Source organism: Pituophis catenifer, unplaced genomic scaffold, assembly GCF_029215685.1.
Source record: "Pituophis catenifer annectens isolate HBS135680 unplaced genomic scaffold, rPitCat1.0.hap2 SCAF_1, whole genome shotgun sequence".
NCBI lineage: Eukaryota > Metazoa > Chordata > Lepidosauria > Squamata > Colubridae > Pituophis > Pituophis catenifer.
This window is the reverse complement of record NW_027256881.1, coordinates 236,921,225-236,941,344: the sequence shown is the minus strand read 5'-3', so window position 1 is coordinate 236,941,344 and position 20,120 is coordinate 236,921,225. Positions and strand designations below refer to the sequence as shown.

General features: G+C 41.3%; 1 protein-coding gene across 2 annotated transcripts; it reads left to right on the top strand.

Moving 5' to 3' along the window:
* The first annotated feature begins 209 nt into the window (after positions 1–209).
* PATL1 (PAT1 homolog 1, processing body mRNA decay factor) lies at positions 210–19,743 on the top strand. Of its 2 annotated transcripts, none has more exons than XM_070931451.1 (19): positions 210–299; positions 5,560–5,671; positions 5,965–6,179; positions 6,296–6,370; positions 8,025–8,219; positions 8,538–8,639; positions 9,520–9,609; positions 9,994–10,199; positions 10,299–10,388; positions 11,255–11,438; positions 11,746–11,869; positions 13,462–13,559; positions 13,734–13,793; positions 14,203–14,351; positions 15,028–15,187; positions 16,196–16,351; positions 17,318–17,409; positions 17,729–17,878; positions 18,641–19,743. In XM_070931451.1, the coding sequence occupies exons 1-19, from the start codon at positions 285–287 to the stop codon at positions 18,660–18,662; spliced, it is 2,295 nt and encodes a 764-aa protein (XP_070787552.1). In that variant the 5' UTR covers positions 210–284; the 3' UTR covers positions 18,663–19,743. The 2 variants fall into 2 exon arrangements, with proteins under 2 accessions (XP_070787552.1, XP_070787541.1); XM_070931440.1 differs by having other exon boundaries at positions 6,293–6,370.
* The last annotated feature ends 377 nt before the right edge of the window (positions 19,744–20,120 follow it).

The window sequence follows — 20,120 nt, the reverse complement described above, 5'->3', positions numbered from 1 at the left end:
ATCGCCTGGCCCTTTAAGGCGGCACTCCCCCTGACGAGGGAAGAAAAAAAAAAAAAAAACAAAACCATTTTCTTTTTTCAATAGCGGGACCGGGTGGAATGGCGGCCGCCAGTACGCATGCGCGCCGAATTCATCTACGCAAGAGGAAATCTGTGTGGTGGACTTTAGGTGATACGTCAAGACGCGGAGCACGTACCAGAGGGGCGGGGTTCCCGGGGTAGAGCAGGGTCCGCGCGGAGCCTCCCGGGCAGCGGGGAGGGGGAGACCCCCGCGCCCCGCCAACCATGTTCCGCTACCAGGTGAGAAGGTGACGGCAGTGCGCGGCGGGGGCTGCCGGAGTCCCGCGCAGGCGGGGCCTCCTCCGTCGGGAGGGGGAGGCGGCCAGGGACCACCCTTGCGGTGACCTTTGACCTGCCGCGGGAGCTCCCCGGCATTTGCGGAGTAGAAGCTCGATCTACCAGCGGAAGGACCCCCCCCCCACTTCGCCTGCTTGGGGGGAGGGAGCGATTTAGCCCGGCCTGGCCAAGCGGAGCAGATCTCGGGGGTGGCGGGTGGGGGTGGGCGGCGGAACCGGGCTCCTCTTGGTCTTTTCTTTGCTTCACCCAAGTTCCGGCTTGCTGCGCACCAAGGGGGCAAAGGCAGAGATGACTTGTAGGGCGGCCGATGCTTGAGGAAGAAGGCTGGTCGCTTCCTCCGACTCTCGGCAGCCGGTTTGCCGCACCAAAAAAAATAATATTTTTTTTTTAGCTTTTGCTGGAGCTTCTTTGGCTGGCCAGGGCCTTTTAAGGATCTCCCCGCTTTCCTGTATTTCCCCAAGGGCTGATAACTTTTGAAAGCACGTGGAGCTGGATTTAGAGACCCCGGCGTGAATTACAGCCTAGAGAGTTATATTCCTTTTTCTCAGTTAAGGAAATCGTTGAAAGGGGAAACGTAGCTAGATGTAAATCCACGTACATTAATATGCCGGTGACATAAGTGCTTCAGGATTGGAAGGCAAGGGAACAGGAGGAGGTTTGGTTTGTGGGAGACAAATCTAAGGAAATTTGGAGTAACTCTTATTAAGTGAAGGTGTGCAACTGGCCGATGCCTTGGAAAGTTCAACCATCAAAATTATAAATGTTGCTTATGGATGATGCTTTTGCAGCGGTGTGGAAGTAATCATTTGTCTGCAGGGGTGAGTGTGTAAAAGGAACTTTTTAGAAGAAATGGACATTAGTTGATAATTCCATTAGTGTTTTGATCTCCGTTTACATTTGGATGTTGCCTATGGAGGACAGGATTGATGCATTTTGAGGCAATAGATTATGTTCCTCTTATTCTGAGCATTTGATTTAATGATGTTTGTAAGATTCAGACCTGCAGAAAAATATTATAAGTGCAATAAGCTTTTCCAACCTGATGACCTCTGCATGAACCTATAGCCATCAGAGTTCCTAGTCAGCATTGCCAATACTAGCTGAAAAGACTAGGCGTTGCAATCCAAACATTAAAGGACATACGCATAATGGATTAACTTTAAGTGACAACTTGGATGCTGGAATTTTGTTTGATGGTTCAAGCATGACTGTTGAGGATATGAAGCTCTTTTCTCTGGGCAATTTAATGAGCTAAGCTCCATGTAACACAATCTTCATTTTACTTCAACTTTAGTCTTCCCCATAACCAACTCTGCACCTGGGATCATATACTAATTCATGTTTGAAGATCTGATGAACAGAAGGCTGTTTAGCACAATGTACTAAACCAGGAATCCTCAGCCCTGGTCTGTGAACCGGCACCAGCCCGCGGCATGCCAGAAACCCATCTGCACAAACAAGCGAAGCCCCATCTGTGGCATGCAGGCAGCACACGTAACCACATCCCCTCTGGTCCGTGGAAAAACCTCTATCCACAGAACTGGTCCCTGGTACCCATATGGTTGGGGGCCGCTGTACTAAACTATAAGATGGAAAAGATAACATTTGTGAGAGACAGCAGTCACAGGAGATTCAGCATTTTCATTGTTACCTATACATTTGGAGAGGATGGCTTTCCCCCATGGTTTTGTGTGTGTGTGTGTGTGTGTGTGTGTGTGTGCCTATGAAAGGTTTATCCTATGCTTTAGAGATTTCCAAACTTTCTCATTTACACACTCTTAGTATCTCTAATTTTTTTCACCCCTAGGCCAAAAGACTATCCAAAAATCCAGCATTGGAAATGTATGTTGCAAAAATTCAAAGTGTCCTATGGCACCCCAAAGTGTCATACCACTAGATTTGGAATCATGGCTATTGTTACTGTGTGCTTACTATTTTAAAATTATGAGAAGTGACTAGTTTTTTGGCAATATAGTGTGGATGTGCCCATATGTGACTCTGGCTTCAGGCTGTTCACTGTAAATGTATGTCACATTATAGTTAGTCTGTATTTCTAGAATTACTAAAGTGGCTCAAGCTTTTAGGTGGTTCAAGTACAATTTTCCCAGATCAATCTAAGAACATGAAGTCATGATCCCTTAATTTATAAGTATGCTTAAAATTCCATTAAGCATTTTGTAAAAACAAGGAGATGAGTGTGTGTAATCACACTCTTGTTTTTACACTTTACACTTTCACTCTTTCATCTCTGTGTGTGTATAATTGAAGAAATAGTTACTATAAAGGAGTAGTTGAAGGTCTCCCTTTAAATAAGAAAATGAAACTTGCATTCTTTTCCCCATTCCATCTCTCCCCTCTCCTCCCTAGCTTCTCTGCAATAGAACATTACTGTTTATATACATATGAGAAATAAAGCAGTGGGTTACATTTAAATCCAAAAATCCAGGCATGTTTTGGTAGATAATATAAGGAAAACTTTTAGAATAAATAATCAAATATTACCAATGTGGTAAATAACTACTTTTATTTGAAGAAAGACAAAATTTTGCGGATTATCTTTATTCTGCTTTTAAAGCAGACTTTTTACATAAATGTTTTTATAGTACTACACACACATGCACGCACACACTTAATTTCATTATTGCACTCAATCCTGCAATCATAGGCTGATTCTGGTATCCAGGGTAAAAGCAAAAGAAGAACTGCTTGTTGTGTATAGCATACAAGCTATATTTAACTCCTTCAAGATATAATAGTTTAGGATTTAATAGGACAGTTAATTGAGTTGAGAACAAAGTACATATGAGGTAATTGCTTCCTTCATGATTTGTTCCTTGTCATAATTTAAATTTGTGTACGCATTATGGATAAATTATTCATTCTCATTTTCTGTTGGGGGGGAAGATTGTTATGATTTGAAACTGAAATATATTTTTAATCTAAATATATCTTGAATTGGGTCATGATTGCAATCATTCACTGCATGAAACAGATGTGCCTTGCTAAAAAGGAAGGGGAAAGCATAAAAATATTAAATTTATAAATTTATATAGAATGATTCTGCTGGGGAGAACAAAGTATTTTGGAACAGGTGGTATCCAACCATCAAGTTAGTTATTCAGAATTAGTTTAATTGATGCATTGTACTGAAATATAGTTTATTTAATAATGGGTTGAAGAAGCCATAGTTGACAGGGTTTGCACATTGTGCTAAATTATATATTATGAATAGTAAACCACAATTGTTTTGGGTCATACACAATGTTAATTCAAACCCAAACAAACAACATTGTGGCTACTAAAATATGTGAATCCAGTTTGTTACTTAGCATGATATATAAATTTAATGTTCAATACAGCATGGTAGTCAAGATACTGTTCTTGGGCCAGAAAAACCCATATTCACAGTCACAGCATGAGTTTGGGCCAATCATTGTTCTTCAGCCCAATTTATCCTACAGGGTTGTTGTTGTGTCAGAAATTGGAGAAAGGAATGCTATGTATGGCATCACGAGTTTCTGAAAAAAAGGAGCAAGAGATTTAACATCAGAAGGAAGAGGCTTGTGTTGTAATGCAGTATCTGCGTTCATGCATCATGCTAAGCCATAAAATGGTTTCTTTGATTTTAGCTTTGTTGGATGAACTCGTAATGTCCTTTTTGAGTTATGGTTAACAATGTTTTTGTGTGAATCCAACCAATTATGCCTTAGCATAACATGTGAACCCAGTCAGTTTTCCAGAACTGTCATTATCTAGGAACTGGGGATCTGTCTCAAGTGTTGTTGACTGATAGCTCCCAATATATCTGACCATTGACTTTGCTAGGCAGGGCTGCAGGGTGATGTAGTTCAGCTGCCCTGTCATATACTCTTTTACTTTTACTTTACTTTTATTATATTTATATACCGCCCTTCTCCCAAAGGACTCAGGGCGGTGAACAGCCATGGTAAAAACAATATACAAGACAAAAAATTTTAAACTTATTAAAATAATTCAATCACTGGCCAAATTTAAAACACCCAGCTAAAATCGTTATTAAAACCCCTATCAAAACCCAATTAAAATCCTTTATCCCGTCAGACCGGCTTGCTGGAATAATAGGGTCTTCAGAGCACGACGGAAGGCGCGGAGCTTGGGGATCCTTCGTATGTCCGGGGGCAATTCATTCCATAGGGCCAGGGTCTCCACAGAGAAAGCTCTCCCCCTGGGGGTCGCCAGCCTACATTGTTTGGTCGACGGCACCCTGAGGAGGCCCTCTCTGTGGGAGTGTACTGGTCGGTGGGAGGCAATCGGTGGCAAAATGCGGTCCTGTAGATAACCAGGTCCTAAGCCATGGAGCGCTTTAAAGGTGGTAACCAACACCTTGAAACGCACCCGGAAGACCACTGGGAGCCGGTGCAGCTTGCACAAGAGGGGTGTTACATGGGAACGACGAGTCGCCCCCATTATTACTCGCGTGGCTGCATTCTGGACCAGTTGGAGCCTCCGGGTGCTCCTCAAGGGGAGCCCCATGTAGAGAGCGTTACAATAGTCCAGACGGGAAGTGACGAGGGCGTGAGTGACTGTGCGCAAGGCGTCCCGATCCAGAAATGGACGCAACTGGGAGATCAGGCGAACCTGATAAAATATACTCTTCTAAATTCTGATATAAGACCAAATTATTTTCCAAGCAGGAAAAGCTATGAAGTTTCTCTGCACAGTGTTTGCCATTATTGTTCCAGAACCATGATGGCGAACCTATGGCATGTGTGCCACAGATGGCACGCAGCACCCTCTCTGGGCACGCGAGATGTCACCCCAGTTCAGCTCTGCCGCACATGTGCGGACACCTGCCAGGCAGCTGGTCGTCGGATCTCTGCCGCACATGTGCAGCGGGGTTGCGCAGGGGCAGGAGGCGTGTGCTGGGGGGGATAGGGTTGTAGCCAGGAAGCAACTGTCAGTTGTGGAGGTAAAGGCAGTATGGATTTAATTTTTTTTTTCACTAGGTTCATTCCTAGTTATTCTTGATTATAATTATCCGGTGATAGCTGCATATTCTTTGGAAATGCAAAGATAAGCTCTCAACTTGTGAAATTATAGATATTGGGGTTCTAGTTTTGTTTTGTTTTGGGGGAAAAACAAATTTCTAGACTTTCTTCTAGAATAATATTTTTGGATTACTGTAGAAGTAGCTAAAATCGCTAAGATTTTCTTTTATTTTAAGTCCCTTGAGGACTGCCCTTTAGATGAAGATGAAGAAGCCTTTCATAATTTGGCTGAGGAAGATGAGGATATCGATCAATTCAATGATGACACATTTGGAACTGGTGCAATTGGTGAGTTCATATAGCTAATATACCCTGACTGTCTATTTATATGACTGAGGTTTTCTAATACCTTCTGCCTATACATGTAATATCCTAATTAAGGTAATCAGTCTCATGTCTTCTCCATGGAGTAACTTTAAATTGGTTCTATGTTCACTGCTGAAAGTAGAGGTTCTGGGAACCTCTATTCTATTCCAAGGAGATGATCTTCTGCCTGGGAAATAAAGGCATAACATGAGGAGTGAAGGAATACTGCATGGGAGAAATGTGAGGGAAATGCTGTTTGTGTCATTCCTTTGTAGACGATGACTGGCAGGAAGCACACGAAAGACTGGCTGAGCTGGAAGAAAAGCCTGCATCCTCAACAGAGCAAGTGGATCACAGAGTTACTGATGAGATGGACCTGTTGGGTGATCATGAGGAAAACCTGGCAGAGAGGCTTAGCAAAATGGTGATTGATAATGAATTGGAAGATCCAGCTATTATGCAGGCTGTGCAGACTCGGCCTCTGATACAGGTATATAGTGAGTGATGAAAATGAAGGGAGAAAATGGGATCTAATGTTTACTGGTTCATATAGTACCAGTAAAGTCATTTCATTTCACTAATTTTTTGTTCCCTTCTTCCCAGCAGCCAGGTGGCCTCAATTCAAGCATCTGGGATGGACCCTCAGTTTTGAGGCGCATTCGAGGACCACTCCTTACTCAGGTTCAGTGCTCTTTGTATTGTGTTTCTTAACCATCAAGGGTATTAGTTTTCCTGTCAGGTGTCTGTCTTTCCCTACTATTTCCATTATGTAATGTTCAAGGAGCTATCTAGGAGCCATGTAGCTGATAAAGGATCTGTTTTTAACCAAAAAGTTTGCTATTATAACGGGGGATGGCCAAAGGATAGAAAGAAATATCTGTTATTGAAGTTTTGCAAAAGGAACAAAGTGCCCCAAAGATCATAACAACACACCATATCTTATCTCTTTGTTTCATCTATTGATAGTCCAGGTGGAGCAGCCAGAGACTTTGGAGTGCAGCTCTTGCTTAATATTTTGGCAGCTTCGATGTTTGTGCTTAATCAGATTTGAATTAAAGCATTTTAATAGATTATCTAAAATTTTCTGCAAAAATAAATTACAGATAGTTATCAACATATGACTGGTCACTTAGTGACCATTAGAAGGTACGACAGGCCTTGAAAAAAGGACTTATGACCTGGATTTGAAGTTCCAACATCTGCATACACTTCCTCTTCTGCACTCATGTGACCACATTTGGGCACTTGGCAGCCAGCCCCATTTACAACTGTTTGCAGCATCCCACAGTCATGTGACCACAATTTATGATTTCCTTCCCGTCCCTGAAATCACTATTTACAGGTAGTTCTTGACTTACAGCCCTTCGTTTAGTGACTGTTCAAAGTTACATTCATCTGCTTGGCAACTGGCATATATTTATGACGGTTGTAATGTCCCAAGGTCATGTGATCATCATCTGTGACAGTCCGACAAGCAAAGTCAACGGGGAAGCCAGATTTATTTAACAACTGTGTTGCTAACTTAACATCTGCAGTGATTCACTTAACAGTTGTGGCAAGAAAGGGTATAAATTGGGGCAAAACTCATTTGTCAGCTGTCTTGCTTAGCAACAGAAATTTTGGGCTCAATTGTAGTAAGTCGAGGACTATTTATGCTAGGCTCATTGAGCAACCACTAGAAAAAAGGTCGGAAAATCAGTTATGCTCACGTGATGTGGCCACTTAACAATCATCACTACAACCAAAATAGTAGGCTTAAGACAAGGACTACCTGTAAAAAAAAATGCAGAATTTTTAAAACTTAGATTAGACAAAATTAGTTATCAGAAATATAATGACTCTTTAAATGAGGATTAAATCAATTTCACGCTGGATAGTTTGTACCATCCTTTCCCAACTTGTTCCCCATTCAATTAGCTGACAGAGAATTACAGGAGTGAGATCTAATGTATTGAGAAGGAAGAAGGTAGAAGACGATTGACTGCTTGTCAGTACATGCTAGTCTTTCTGCTCCTGCTTACAGATTCATTCTTCTAAATTAGAGGGGGAGTTTATCATTCTCTCCCCCCCCCCCATCTCTCTCTTTCTTTCTCTAAAGAACTGTTGGCCCGGATGAAAAGGGATCCCATATTTCTTGCTACCTATTACCTAAAACTGCATGTACTATGCATTCTTGTTTATGTAACAAGAATGTCTCTCCTCCACTGCTAGTTCTTGCTTGCCACAAAAAATACTTCAGCTTACTGTTTGATAGTCACTAGTCTACCTACTATTCAGAAAGATATTGATTAGCGATATTTAAAGGGAATGCCAGATGTGATTCTCTCCTCTTCAGGAAGTGCCCTCCGTATCTGTTCTGGAATATGCCCTACCACAGAGGCCTTCGCAGTCCCGAGAAGAGGAGCAAGATGTCTCAGAGCGAGCACTGCCCAGGCGGTCATGCTCCCCAGTTATTGGCAGTCCTCCTGTTAGGGCTGTTCCTATTGGGACGCCTCCTAAGCAGCCTACCATGCCCAACTTCAACCAACAGGTATTGTTTGCCCCTTCTACAATAAAGGTGCATGGATCTAGGGTAGAGGGTGCTTAAAGAAACAGAATAAAGTAGAATGCAATATAATAAATGAGAGCATCCCCTGAATGCGAGCTCACCTTCAGTAGAGAATGTATTTCTTTTTGACCAGCTGTCAAATTGACACGGTCAATCTGAACCTTCCAGTCCTTTTTCCATTGTGAAAGTAGCTTGGTGTCTGGGAATTAAAGCTGGAACTGGCAGAAGCAATTGGTGGTTGAGTCTTAGACAACTTGCCATGGATGCTTCCTCTACTTTCTTCTTCTTTCTGTTCAACAGATCCTATGTCCGAAGCCTGTCCACATCAGAGTCCCAATTCAGCAGCGTTATCCAAGTCCCTTCAGTGAGAGGATGTCTCCAAACCAGCTCTGCAGTGTAACGGTAGTCTTGCCTCATTAGTTCTGTATGCTGAGTTGGCCTCTGATAATGAGTCTTACTTCCCCTTTCCTCCTGGATCACGTGATCCTTCCAATGTTCCTGAATGTGATTTGTAATCTTAAACTATATTATCGCCCTGCCCTGTTTTGAAATAATAATTTCTGATCTTGAGCAAATTTAATTCTCTATGGACAGCAGAGACAATGTCAATGAAAGGAAACTCCCAGCTCAAGCTTCCTACATTTCTAACTTCCATAATGTGACACCTTCAAGAAGAATGGGACTTTTGGGAATAGTAATCCTAATACTTCTGAAAGCTATTAGTTTTGGGAAGATGGACATAAAATGTTAGCTTTTCATGTTGCAAATAAGGAATATGGGGGAAATATTCATATCCTTTTATTTTTATAACAATTTATAAAGACTTTCAGGTCTCTCACAATGAAACTGTTGGCTTCAAAATTAACTCCATGCTAGTGGCTGTGAACCATACTTAGCCCTTCAGGAGTTTGTGGTCTACAGAACTTATTGGCCATTCAATAAAGTATGGCACTCCGTTGTTAGAAGATATTGCCTTTTATATTGAATTGCTTAGCCTCTCTGTCACTTTCCTCTTTCTTTATCCTGTCTGTATGACAAAAATAGTTGTACTAGATATTTAAAAAGTTTTAATTACATTTTCATTGTGGTGCTGTCCAAATTATTTTGGTATTTTAACATAATTATTCTGGATGCTTTATGTAAAAATGAATACATGATATTTCTGCTTCTCTGTGATTGGTCAAGCATTTCTAGTTTTTGTATTTTCCTTTTTCCTTCTGAATTTGCTAGAAGCAAACTAAATTTTACCTTAAGAATTCAAGTATTCTATTTCTTTTACCAGAACAACTCCCTCTTAGGCCATCCGTTCCCTCCTAATGTTACTCCTGTTCTTACCCACCTCCAGAGAGCACAGCTACTAGGAGGAGCACAGGTAAGCAACAGCCTACTACTCCTTCTCATTTCCATTGTTATTGGGTGCACCATTTTCTGCACGAAGATGCATGAAACCCTGAATTTCCTAATTGTATGTTTAAATTAAATCAGATTCATTGTGTATCTTGGCCCTGCCTTCTTTTTTGCCCTTTGTTTCTCTTACATACATCTTTCTTACATGCAGCTTTCTTCCTGAAAAGAGCTATGTGCCCTTCATCCTACTGGGATCTTCACTTCTGCTATACAAGTTCTTCCTCTTTGTATTTGCTGCTTGTGTCTCTATCACTTCCTGATTCATGCATTTAGGAACAGTGGAACTATAAACAATTCTGTATGGGTGGTTGAAGATCTGATGCTTCTGCTTTCCCTCTCCGCTCTGTAGGCAGGAAGGATGTCTCCCAGCCAGTTTGCACGGGTCTCTGGTCTTGTTGGCAGCCCTCTTGCACCCATGAATCCGAAACTGCTCCAGGGCCGTGTAGGACAGATGATGCCTCCAGCCAGTGGCTTTCGTGCCTTTTTTGGGGCAGCAGCTACGCCACCATCACAACACCATTCCCCATGTCCTGGAGCTCACTTGCAGAATCTACGGTAACCTACTTCTTCCACCGTCCTTTTAACATATTGCGGGACTGAGTTGTGTTTGTGAACACTCCATGGCCCTTTCTGAGAGGATCTTTTATTTTCCAGGCCTCGGCCACAAATGTTCAGGCCAGATACAACTCACCTTCATCCACAACATCGACGACTCTTACACCAGAGACAGCAGCAGAACAGGAAGTGAGTATCCAATACGCTTGTTTGCTTCCATGAAAATAAAGGAGAGCCTAATTGCTTTCACAATATAAAGGATGAGGTCAGAGCTCCATGTGTTTTGCAGCAAGATAACCCATTTTTTGTGTCCCAAAGAACTTGCGCAGTTGCAGTGCTTCTGTAACATGATTGTTCATGTAAATCAAGAATTATGGGAATGGGAATGGGCTGAATAAAAAAAAAAAAGGAAGACATCATTAGAGATAGAGATGGCAAAAGCAACTATGGGAAAGTCAATAATCTCTTTAAAAACTCTATGAAAAATTTCAAAATACATCACAGGGAGAGAGACAATCCAGAGGCTTAGAGTACTGTATTCGACCAATCTGTAGACTTTTGTTAGTTATTAGCCTTAATGGCTAAAATTGAATTTCCATAAGCAAAGCATCTGTTGGCTAGACATGAAGAACAGACAGGGAAGTGTATTCCTCTTGTGCATTTTTATAGAGCAAGCAGTGAACCTTTGGACTTGACAAATGATTAGCTCTTTTCAACAAGGCTTTTCCTGCATTCTTGAGAAAATGTCTGCCCTGGATACCTGTCTCCCTGCCTGCCATTTACACTTCTGTTTCTTCATTCACTGAAAGTAGTAGTCAGACTGAAAGTATTGTTTTGCCCTATCAAAACATAAGTTATTGGTTGAAATTATAACGTTATACTGATCTGGAGCTGCCTTTCATGACAGCTGTAGAAATTTGCTTAAAAGGGGCTGCTCTGCTTAGGTTTGACTTGTGTTTATAAGTCACAGACTATTGTTCCAAAGTATTTTCTTCAAAAGACACAGAATACAGCTGTTAACTGCATTTTGCCAGATTATGTTGCATTTCTTTTAGTCAACACAGGAATCTAAATGGGTCAGCAGGGGACCGAGGGAACCACCGAAATAACCATCAAGAGCAGATCAGGAAGGACCCTTATGCTAATCTTATGCTGCAACGGGAGAAAGATTGGGTATCCAAGATCCAAATGATGCAACTGCAAAGCACTGATCCCTATTTGGATGACTTCTACTATCAGGTTGGTGTTCCACATATTTGAACAAGTGACTGTTCATTCTGTAGTCCCTGGTTTTGCTTAATGGAAGATGCAGGCAGTAGCATCTTAAGGGTGCTTGAATAGATAAGAAAGTGACAAAGCAGATGCAGTGGGGGGTGGAAGGAAATTATCCTATTCTGCTTCTATTCCTCTTTCTTTGCAGGTCATTTATACAAAGTTTCTGTCTGTCTTTGTTGTTTGGGTGGGGCGGTGGATTCTTATTTTGTTCAAAAATACGTCAAGCTCATGGTGCTCAAGCTGGCCTCTAACTAACTTTTTGATGCTTTAGAACTATTTTCAGAAACTAGAAAAATTGTCTGCAGCTGAGGAGATGCATGGTGACGGTCCTAAAAAGGAGCGTACAAAACTAATCACCCCACAAGTGGCAAAACTAGAGCATGCCTATAAACCAGGTAAGTTTCTGTTGTATAGGAAGAGGCTGGTCTATATATGCAGTACATGGGAGGTAAAATATAGAGGTGCATGAATGGGATGGAGGGGGATTGAGATATCATAACTAAGGTAATTAATGTTTTTAAAGGATCGGCAAGTAGAAAATTCATCCACTGGAAAGATGTGCTTCTTAGTATTTTCCTTGGTTCCTATGTTCAGGAAAAATATTCCTCCCCTCATGCACATGCATGATGTTTAATTTTACTCCCATGTACAGCAGTTCTACAATTCTAGTGCAATAGATTTAGCATAATACTGTAGAGGTTGTAAAGGAAAGCAAGCTTATGCACACCAAGGAATAGAAGGATTTTGTAAGGATGGATAGATGTGAGCTCTTAGGAAAGTCAAAATAGAGTTGCTTTGTCCATGCTCGGCTTCATTATCTAACTTGCAGAAAGACTGAACAGTGTTGGCTAACCTTTTCAGCACTGAGTGCGAAATGGAAGAGTGCACTAGAAACCAGAAAAGCAGTTGATTTTCCGGTTTCCAGCACATGGATGTGTGGCTCCGCTTGGCCTTTTGGGGGTCCTCGCGCCTTCCTGCCCACCCCCATGCTTGCCCCCCTGGTCCCCGTCAGGATGGTGGGACATCCCCACCGATGACCCAGTTCCACAGCTCCAGACGGAGAGGAATGCTGCCTCCCTCCGCTGGAAAGCCAGAGCCCTTTTCCGGCCTTGGAGATAAGGGGCGTCGGCATTCCTGGGGCTTGGGTTGGGAGGCCAGCAGGCGGGAGAGCTTCGCCTCAACTCTGGCCGGGATGAAGTGCCCCCCCAGCCCTCCACTGAGAACAAGCGAGCGTAGCCCCCTCCCCTTCCCAGTGTCTTCCCGGCCCACGTGCCTCTTACCACGTCTCCTTGCTGCACTCTCCTCCGGCCCTCCTGGGGCAGTGCGGCTCCTCCTTTTCCTCCGGCACCCAGGCTGGAAGCAGCAGCATGCGAACTACCGCCACCCCCACGCAGTAGCAGGAGCAGTGGGCGAGGAAGCCCCCCCACCCGCCCAGCCAGCAAACCCTGCCCTGTGCGCCCAAGCTGACCAGGCTGCAGACACACTGCAGTGCCGTGAGCTGGACGGCTGGGGCCACGTGAGAAGCAGGGAGGGAGGGAAGCCCCTACCCGCCCTTCCTGGCTGGCAGCTCTGCTCCCCTTGCTCTGCTGCTCTTGTGGGTTCTGGCGCGTGCATGCGCACTGGCCACTTGATCTGTGTGTGTGCACGTGGGAGCGCCAGAAACCAAAAGAGCAGCCACCCAGTGCTCATGCGCACGCTGAGAAGATAATCTTCTGGTTTCCGGCACACCGGGCAGCTGCTCTTTTGGTTTCTGACGCTCCCGTGCGCAGGAAGACCAGCTGACCGGTGCACTGGAACCCGGAACAGCAACAGGCAACGGTTCCGCATGCCCAGAGAAATGGCTCTGCATGCCACTTCCGGCACACATGCCATAGGTTCGCCATCACAGGACTAGAATGTCCAAAGAGTATGTAAATTCACAGAATTTTCAGGCAAAAAGTTTTGACTCATCAGACCCATCTGCATTGTTTTTCTTCTGTTCTTGCAGTGCAGTTTGAGGGCTCACTAGGGAAGCTGACCGTATCCAGCGTGAACAACCCCCGCAAAATGATAGATGCTATTGTGACTTTAAGAGGAGAGGAAGATGTAAGTTCCTCATGTGACAATTACGTTGTCTTTGAATGGGTGTTTTGTCTTACTATTTCATATTTTTCTTTTCAAAAATGAGAAGGTAATTTTTGAATTTTCTTCTCAGGTTGTGCGAGAGAAATTTTCTGAATAATGTATATCCATCAGCTGTAATTTCTGTGTCTTCCTTAGGAAACTAAGGAGAAGCAGGTTCGAGATAAAAGGCGCCAGACTCTCTTCACTATTGAAAAAGTGAGTTTGGCATTAATTCTTCATCCAGTTTCAGATTAAAAATAATTACTGATAATCCTGCTGGTAATAGCAGTTTAATTGAAATCAGTTCCATAGTGCAAAACAACATGAGTACTGACTTGAATTAAGTTACGATTTCAATAATAGTTTCCTTGAAGGGAATCCTTCCAGTAGCTTAACCGTAATTATTCATTTATTGAATTAACTTTGTTCTTATAGTGCTGTTTCTAAATAAGTGAAATGAGCTTAAACAAATAGACTAGTCTACCAAGCCAGATGCTTGCCTGTTTAAATCAGAAATCTGTCAATAAAGCATGGACTTGATTTATTGGTTCAAAACCATTTTCAAATTTTGGAAGTGTCGGAATGTTAGGTGACATGCCTAAAATCTGTATGTTGGGTTATTTAGACATATAGCCTCCTCTTGGATGTAGAAGATTATGAAAGACGCTACCTTCTGAGCTTGGAGGGGGACAGGTTGGCCTTGATGGAGGAGAGAAAGCAGAAAATCTGTGACATATATGACAATCTGAGGGGAAAGTTGCCCAATCAAGAAAGGTAAGAACCTACCTGGTAGAATACCAACAATTCAATAAAGAAAATGCTGTTTTGAATTCCTTTCTAATGTTTAGTAGAAATTCCTTGTATCAGAAAGTACAAAAATATGTAATAATTTTGGGGTATGTTTTCCCCTTTTCACCATGCCTTACTACTATTATTTTGGGACATATGCTTAGTGCTGCTGTCACAACAATGGCAACTTCTCCAGTTTGTTCTTCGCTTCTCAAAAGAGAGCTGAATGCACCTTTCAAATCACTTAATTGCTAGGTCAGCTTAAGATGATCCATTAAGTAAGAGCAAAAAAAATGACATTTGACATTAATATGGCCAGTACAACTCCCAGTGAAAGTTTATTTATTTGAATTTATTGTGGACTCTGGGCAGTGTACAAAACTAGAAAGAACATAAAAACTGATAAAAACATCAAATCAGACACATAGCCCATACTAAAATCTTTTAAATATCACTCTGTTGTATATTTCATGATGGTTTTGCATAGATTCATACATTTATGATTAAAAAACATAAATTGCATGGCATAAATTTCATGCTGGTGGTAAAGCTGTAAATTCAGAAGTTATTCCAAGATCATGAAATCAGCTTTACTTGAAAAATATAAAGACTATTTACATGTTTGGTTTCTAACTGAAAGTTATATATCCTCTTCCATCAGACTTAGTGATGACCCTTTTGTGCAGATTATGTGTATACGTAAAGGAAAACATCTAGTTGCACGGATCCTACCTTTCTTGTCCAGTGAACAAGCAGCTGAGATACTAATGGCAACAGCCAGGAATTTGCCCTTTCTAATCAAGAAAGATGCTCAAGATGAGGTAAATGAAACCTGAAGAAAAATTATTATCATCATCATCATCGTTGCTATGGTACCCACCTCACATAAAGCAGCTGTGGGTGGCTAGCACAATAAAAACATCAAAACAAAATATAAAAATAACACACCAAAACTAATGGGAAAAAAGTCCACAGAAGGTAAACCAGTCAGACAACAAATTCACACAACTCATGATCTCAATCACTTCCTGACCCTTGTATCTGAGAGAAAAGCCAGGTCTTATGGAAGGTCAGCAGGGTTGAGACTAATCTAGTTTGCAGAGGAATGGTGTCATTGAAAGTTTTGTCTGAAACGTTTAAAAGACACCATTGTATAATTCATAATCTTGAATTTTATCATTCAGAAATTCCATTATACACTTTCATGTATTCTCTTGAGAAAGAAAAAGAAACATTCTGTATTTTAGATTTGTTGTTACTGAGATGTTTCTCTCTTAGAAATACATACATGGAAATAAAGGCTCATTATTTGAATGAAAATACCTATAATATTTATATTAAAATATGGTATTAAAACTTTTGAGTATTTGAGCTCATTTAATCCAGAAAGACTCTAGTCAAAAGATAGCTAGCTACTCATGAAAGTGGCAAGATTCATTAATGAATTTATTTTTTTTTTTTTTTTTTATTTTAATTTGATTTATATGCCGCCCTTCTCCGAAGACTCAGGGCGGCTTACAATGTGCTCAGCAATAGCCTTCATCCTTTTGTATATTTATACAAAGTCAGCTTGAATGAAAATTTAATAACCTTGCTATAATTTAATTCCATATGTAATATAGTTTAGTTCTCCTTCCCCCTTTTCTTTTCCAGTAATTTCTTCCAATGAAACGTTATTTACTGTTTAGCAATTAAAAAATGTACCATAATTTCTACAAGATTGAAAAATTTAGAAATCGGTGTAGTACGCTAGATTTGTTCCAGTACATCTCTTTGTGAGGTGTGTGTCATGTCTAAGTAACATGTGTTTTTAACATAACCTTCTTTAGGTGCTTCCCTGTCTCTTGAGGCCCTTTTCCCTTGTTCTTTATCATCTTCCATTGGGAACTGTTACCAGCATCCTACAACAGCTAATGAACCTACCTCACAGTGCAACAGTGACCACAGCTGCCAACCTCCACCTCACAGCAGTTCTTCAGAACAAGGTGTCTAATTCTTACTTTGCTTTGCTGTGTACCTTATCATACCTGCCTGCTAGTTCCAGTTTAGGGTGCTACTTCTTTTCAGGACGTATAGGTAATACTCAACATATGACTGTAATGGAGCCTGCCTATTACAGTCATATATTGTAACTGTCATGTGACCAATCCAACTGTATGACCATTTTTGCGGTATTTGTTAAGGGAATCTATGGTCATTAAGTAAGCACCACGGTCATTAAGTGAATGAATTGTTCACTATAGACATGTTTTGACAAAAAACGGAAGTGCCAATGTATGGAAATACCATAGTCAAGTCATGTGACCCTGGGATGTTGCAAACGATCATAAATGCAGCCGTGTTGCTGAGGGCCTGAAGTTCAGTCATGTGACTGTGGACTGGGCCCAACCATTGGAACTTCAAATCTGGGTTGTAAGTCCCCTAGTCATAATTTCAGATGGTCATAAGTCAAGGACTACCTATATTAGAAGCTAATGTGGTTCTTTCACTTCTGCTGCTCATGAAATGTGGAATAATGCTAATTTCAGAGTTTTCCCTCTCCCAGAAATGACTTTGAGGAATGAAGGGAAGACAATCTATGACACTTAGTCTATAATAGCTTGGGTAAAGTTGTTAACATAGGAATGCTTTTGTACCATCTGTTCAATGAAGCTCTTGAAGTGCTATCCCCCCCCCCAAACTATATTATGAAGTAATTCTTGAGATGCCTGACTGTTTTGCATTCTTTTTATGACTAGCTTTCTTTTAACTGTAATTGAGAATTGCTTTGGTACAGAAGTAGGCAATCTTTCAGGGCCACTAAATGATTGTGGTCAGCCACAAATGCCCATTTTCCCAGGAGTAAGCTAGGATGCTTTATATTTTTGGACTTAGGAGAGTGTCAATATGTGACTTGCTTTGTAATATGCAGATGTAATTTTTTTATTGTTTTGTTTTCCCCCATTCTTTAGTTTGGCCTCTCTCTGCTATACTTGGTCTTAAGTCGAGGAGAGGAGTTGCAGAGTTCAGATTCTGTCACAGAACTTACACAAGATAATCAGTGGTGAGTCTTAAAACGGTATATGTTGGATACATTTAGACCTGTGTTTCTCAACCTTAGCAACTTTAAGATGTGTAAATGTTAACTCCAAAGAATTTCCAGCCAGCATTCCCAGCCAATTCTGGGAGTTAGAGCACTCATTTTAAAATGGTTGAAGTTGAGGAACAGTCATTTAGACTTTAAAAAGTTGCTCAGAATATAAAGCCAGTTTACTTAATGGAACATTTTCCATGGCAATTCCACAGTCCGCAGTTTAATTTCTGTATCGAACGCTGAATAAAATTCACTGTTTTCACAACCACTGTTACTTTGTCCTTGGCAGGACGGAAGTGATGATCATGGCAATTAGGGAGTTTCTTCGAATCCCTCAGGCGGTCTTGGCTAAGCCAGTATCTACTCCCTCTAATCTTTTATCTCTCTTCTCTCGCTATGTTGATCAACAAAAGCTGAATGTGCTAGAGACAAAATTGCAGTAAGTATGTCCTATTATCCATATAATAAGGGAAGAAATAAAGAATATTAGTGAAGAAGGGACTGGAGAAGGTGGTATTGATCACTCTGTCTTAGTGCAACCTATCTCATAGGATTGTTGTAGGGAAAAATGGCGGGAGATATGCCACTTTGGGTTCCTGAGGGAAAGATGGGGTATTAAAGTAGCAAATAAAGTAATGTATACAAAAAGGAGAGACACTTTAGACGTTATGGGTGTTTATACAGTCTTCTTCTAAAACTCCCACAGTTATTTTAGTAGCACAAGCTTAAAAAAGAAAACAGGTAGGCGGGAAAGAGAAATATGGGTATTCCGAATCAAATAATTGTAATGTCATTAAATGTCGAAGACATTATATGAGCAGAACATGTAATCAGGTTGAAATGTTTTTGCTAAATATTTTTAGCCTATTGAAATGAGATGTAGGAGGGTGTAATGCAAATTATTGGCATTCATCATGCCAGCATGCTTTATTCATGCCTATCTCCTCATTGTGGTCTTCTTTAGACTGTAAGCTCATGCAGTGGAAACATGTCATCTTATTCACATTATTTAGAAATAATTCTCTTTATTTCCAAGATGGGTTCTGCCATACTGTTACATCAAATAAACATGCTTTTTAATTTGTTTAATCAGATTGTCAGTTTTTGCTTGAAAGTGTATACTGAAAGACTGAATTGTTACCTTTCTGGCTAGTATTGCTATCGCCCATCTTACCGTTCTTATTCCCTTCTACTATTTCAGGTTGATCCAAGGAATACGGTAGAAGGCCTCAAGAGTGTGGTCATGCTGGTGTCCATCATTGCTGTCACTCCAGCATCTTTTAGTGGGCAAAGAGGAGGCAGTGCCTTCTTCAAATAAATCCTTATGGGGTTATGTCTCTGGCCCAGCACAGAAGATTGCTGTCTTGCCCTGAGCTTGGTTGGGGTGGTGCTTTCCCTTCTGCATGCCCTTGTTGCATTGAATTCTACCCAAGCTCCGCCATCCTTTTCCTTAGCACTTTTGCAATGGCTTCTCCTCCCTACACAGACCCCTTTGCCCACTACACTACTGATGGACTATTAGAGAAAAGAGACCCTTCCTGTATCACTGCTAAGAACACAGAGCCAAGGGGTAGTGGTGTCGTTTTATTGTGGAAGTGGAGAGGCCTGATGTTTCTGTGCCTCTAATAACGTTGGAGTGTGTTTTTAGATGATGGGAATTCCTCTTGATTGACCCACTGAGTCTATTTTCTGCTCTTCCTGTGGTAGATGCCGCATTGTAGTGCTGCCCATTCCCTACAAAGTAGTCATCTTTCTGAACCTTGTGATGAAACAACATCATCTTTGCACATGTGTCTAGTCTTCCCAAGACTCATTTTCTACCTAAGCTTGTCTCTGACCTGCACCTTGCTTCAAGCTGGCCAAGATCTCCCTGTAGACTAACCAAGAAGGTACCAGGAATGAATTCCTCTAGAGCAGATTAATCTTACTGAATTTTGGTATCATACATTGCTAAGTCCTGCTGGGTTGTCTTTTATTTTTTTGGAATGTGGTGAGGTTTTTTAATTTTTACTCTGTTTTTAAAAACAATTTGCACATGTAGGCATCCTCTAAGCAGTGAACTCCTGTTACTAACTGGCTGCTTCTCCACAGTATTCTCTTCCCCTATTTGCCTCTTGAAATCACATTCTACTGGACATTTCACCCCTTCCTTGAGCCCTCACCCCCCACTGTTACTCCTTCAGTATACACGATCAAGTGGCCCATTATTATTGTGCTTTTACTTTTTGGTTTGGTTATGATTAATGAAAATTTCTAAATTTACATTTTTATAGGGTATTGTAAATAAAAAAAATCTATACTTGTGGGGAGTGTATAGGTGTGATTTATCTGTATATCTGGTTCATCTCACTCCAGGGTGTTTGTGGAGACAAGATTAACCACATATCCCTGATGGTAGGAAAATATAACACAAGATTAACTTGTGCATTAAGGATTCCTACAACATATACCAGAAAATATTACGTTGATCTAATGAGAAAAATACACTAGTTAATATGAAATGTCATCAACACAGTGGACATGGGTTTGGGCAGACTCAGACAGACAGTAGAGGACAAGGAGGCCTGGCATGCTGTGGTCCATGGGGTCGCGAGAGGTTGAACGTGACTTAGCGACTGAACAACAAATATAAAATTATTTGTCTTGGTGTTCTTGCTGTTTGCATTATAGAACCACCCACC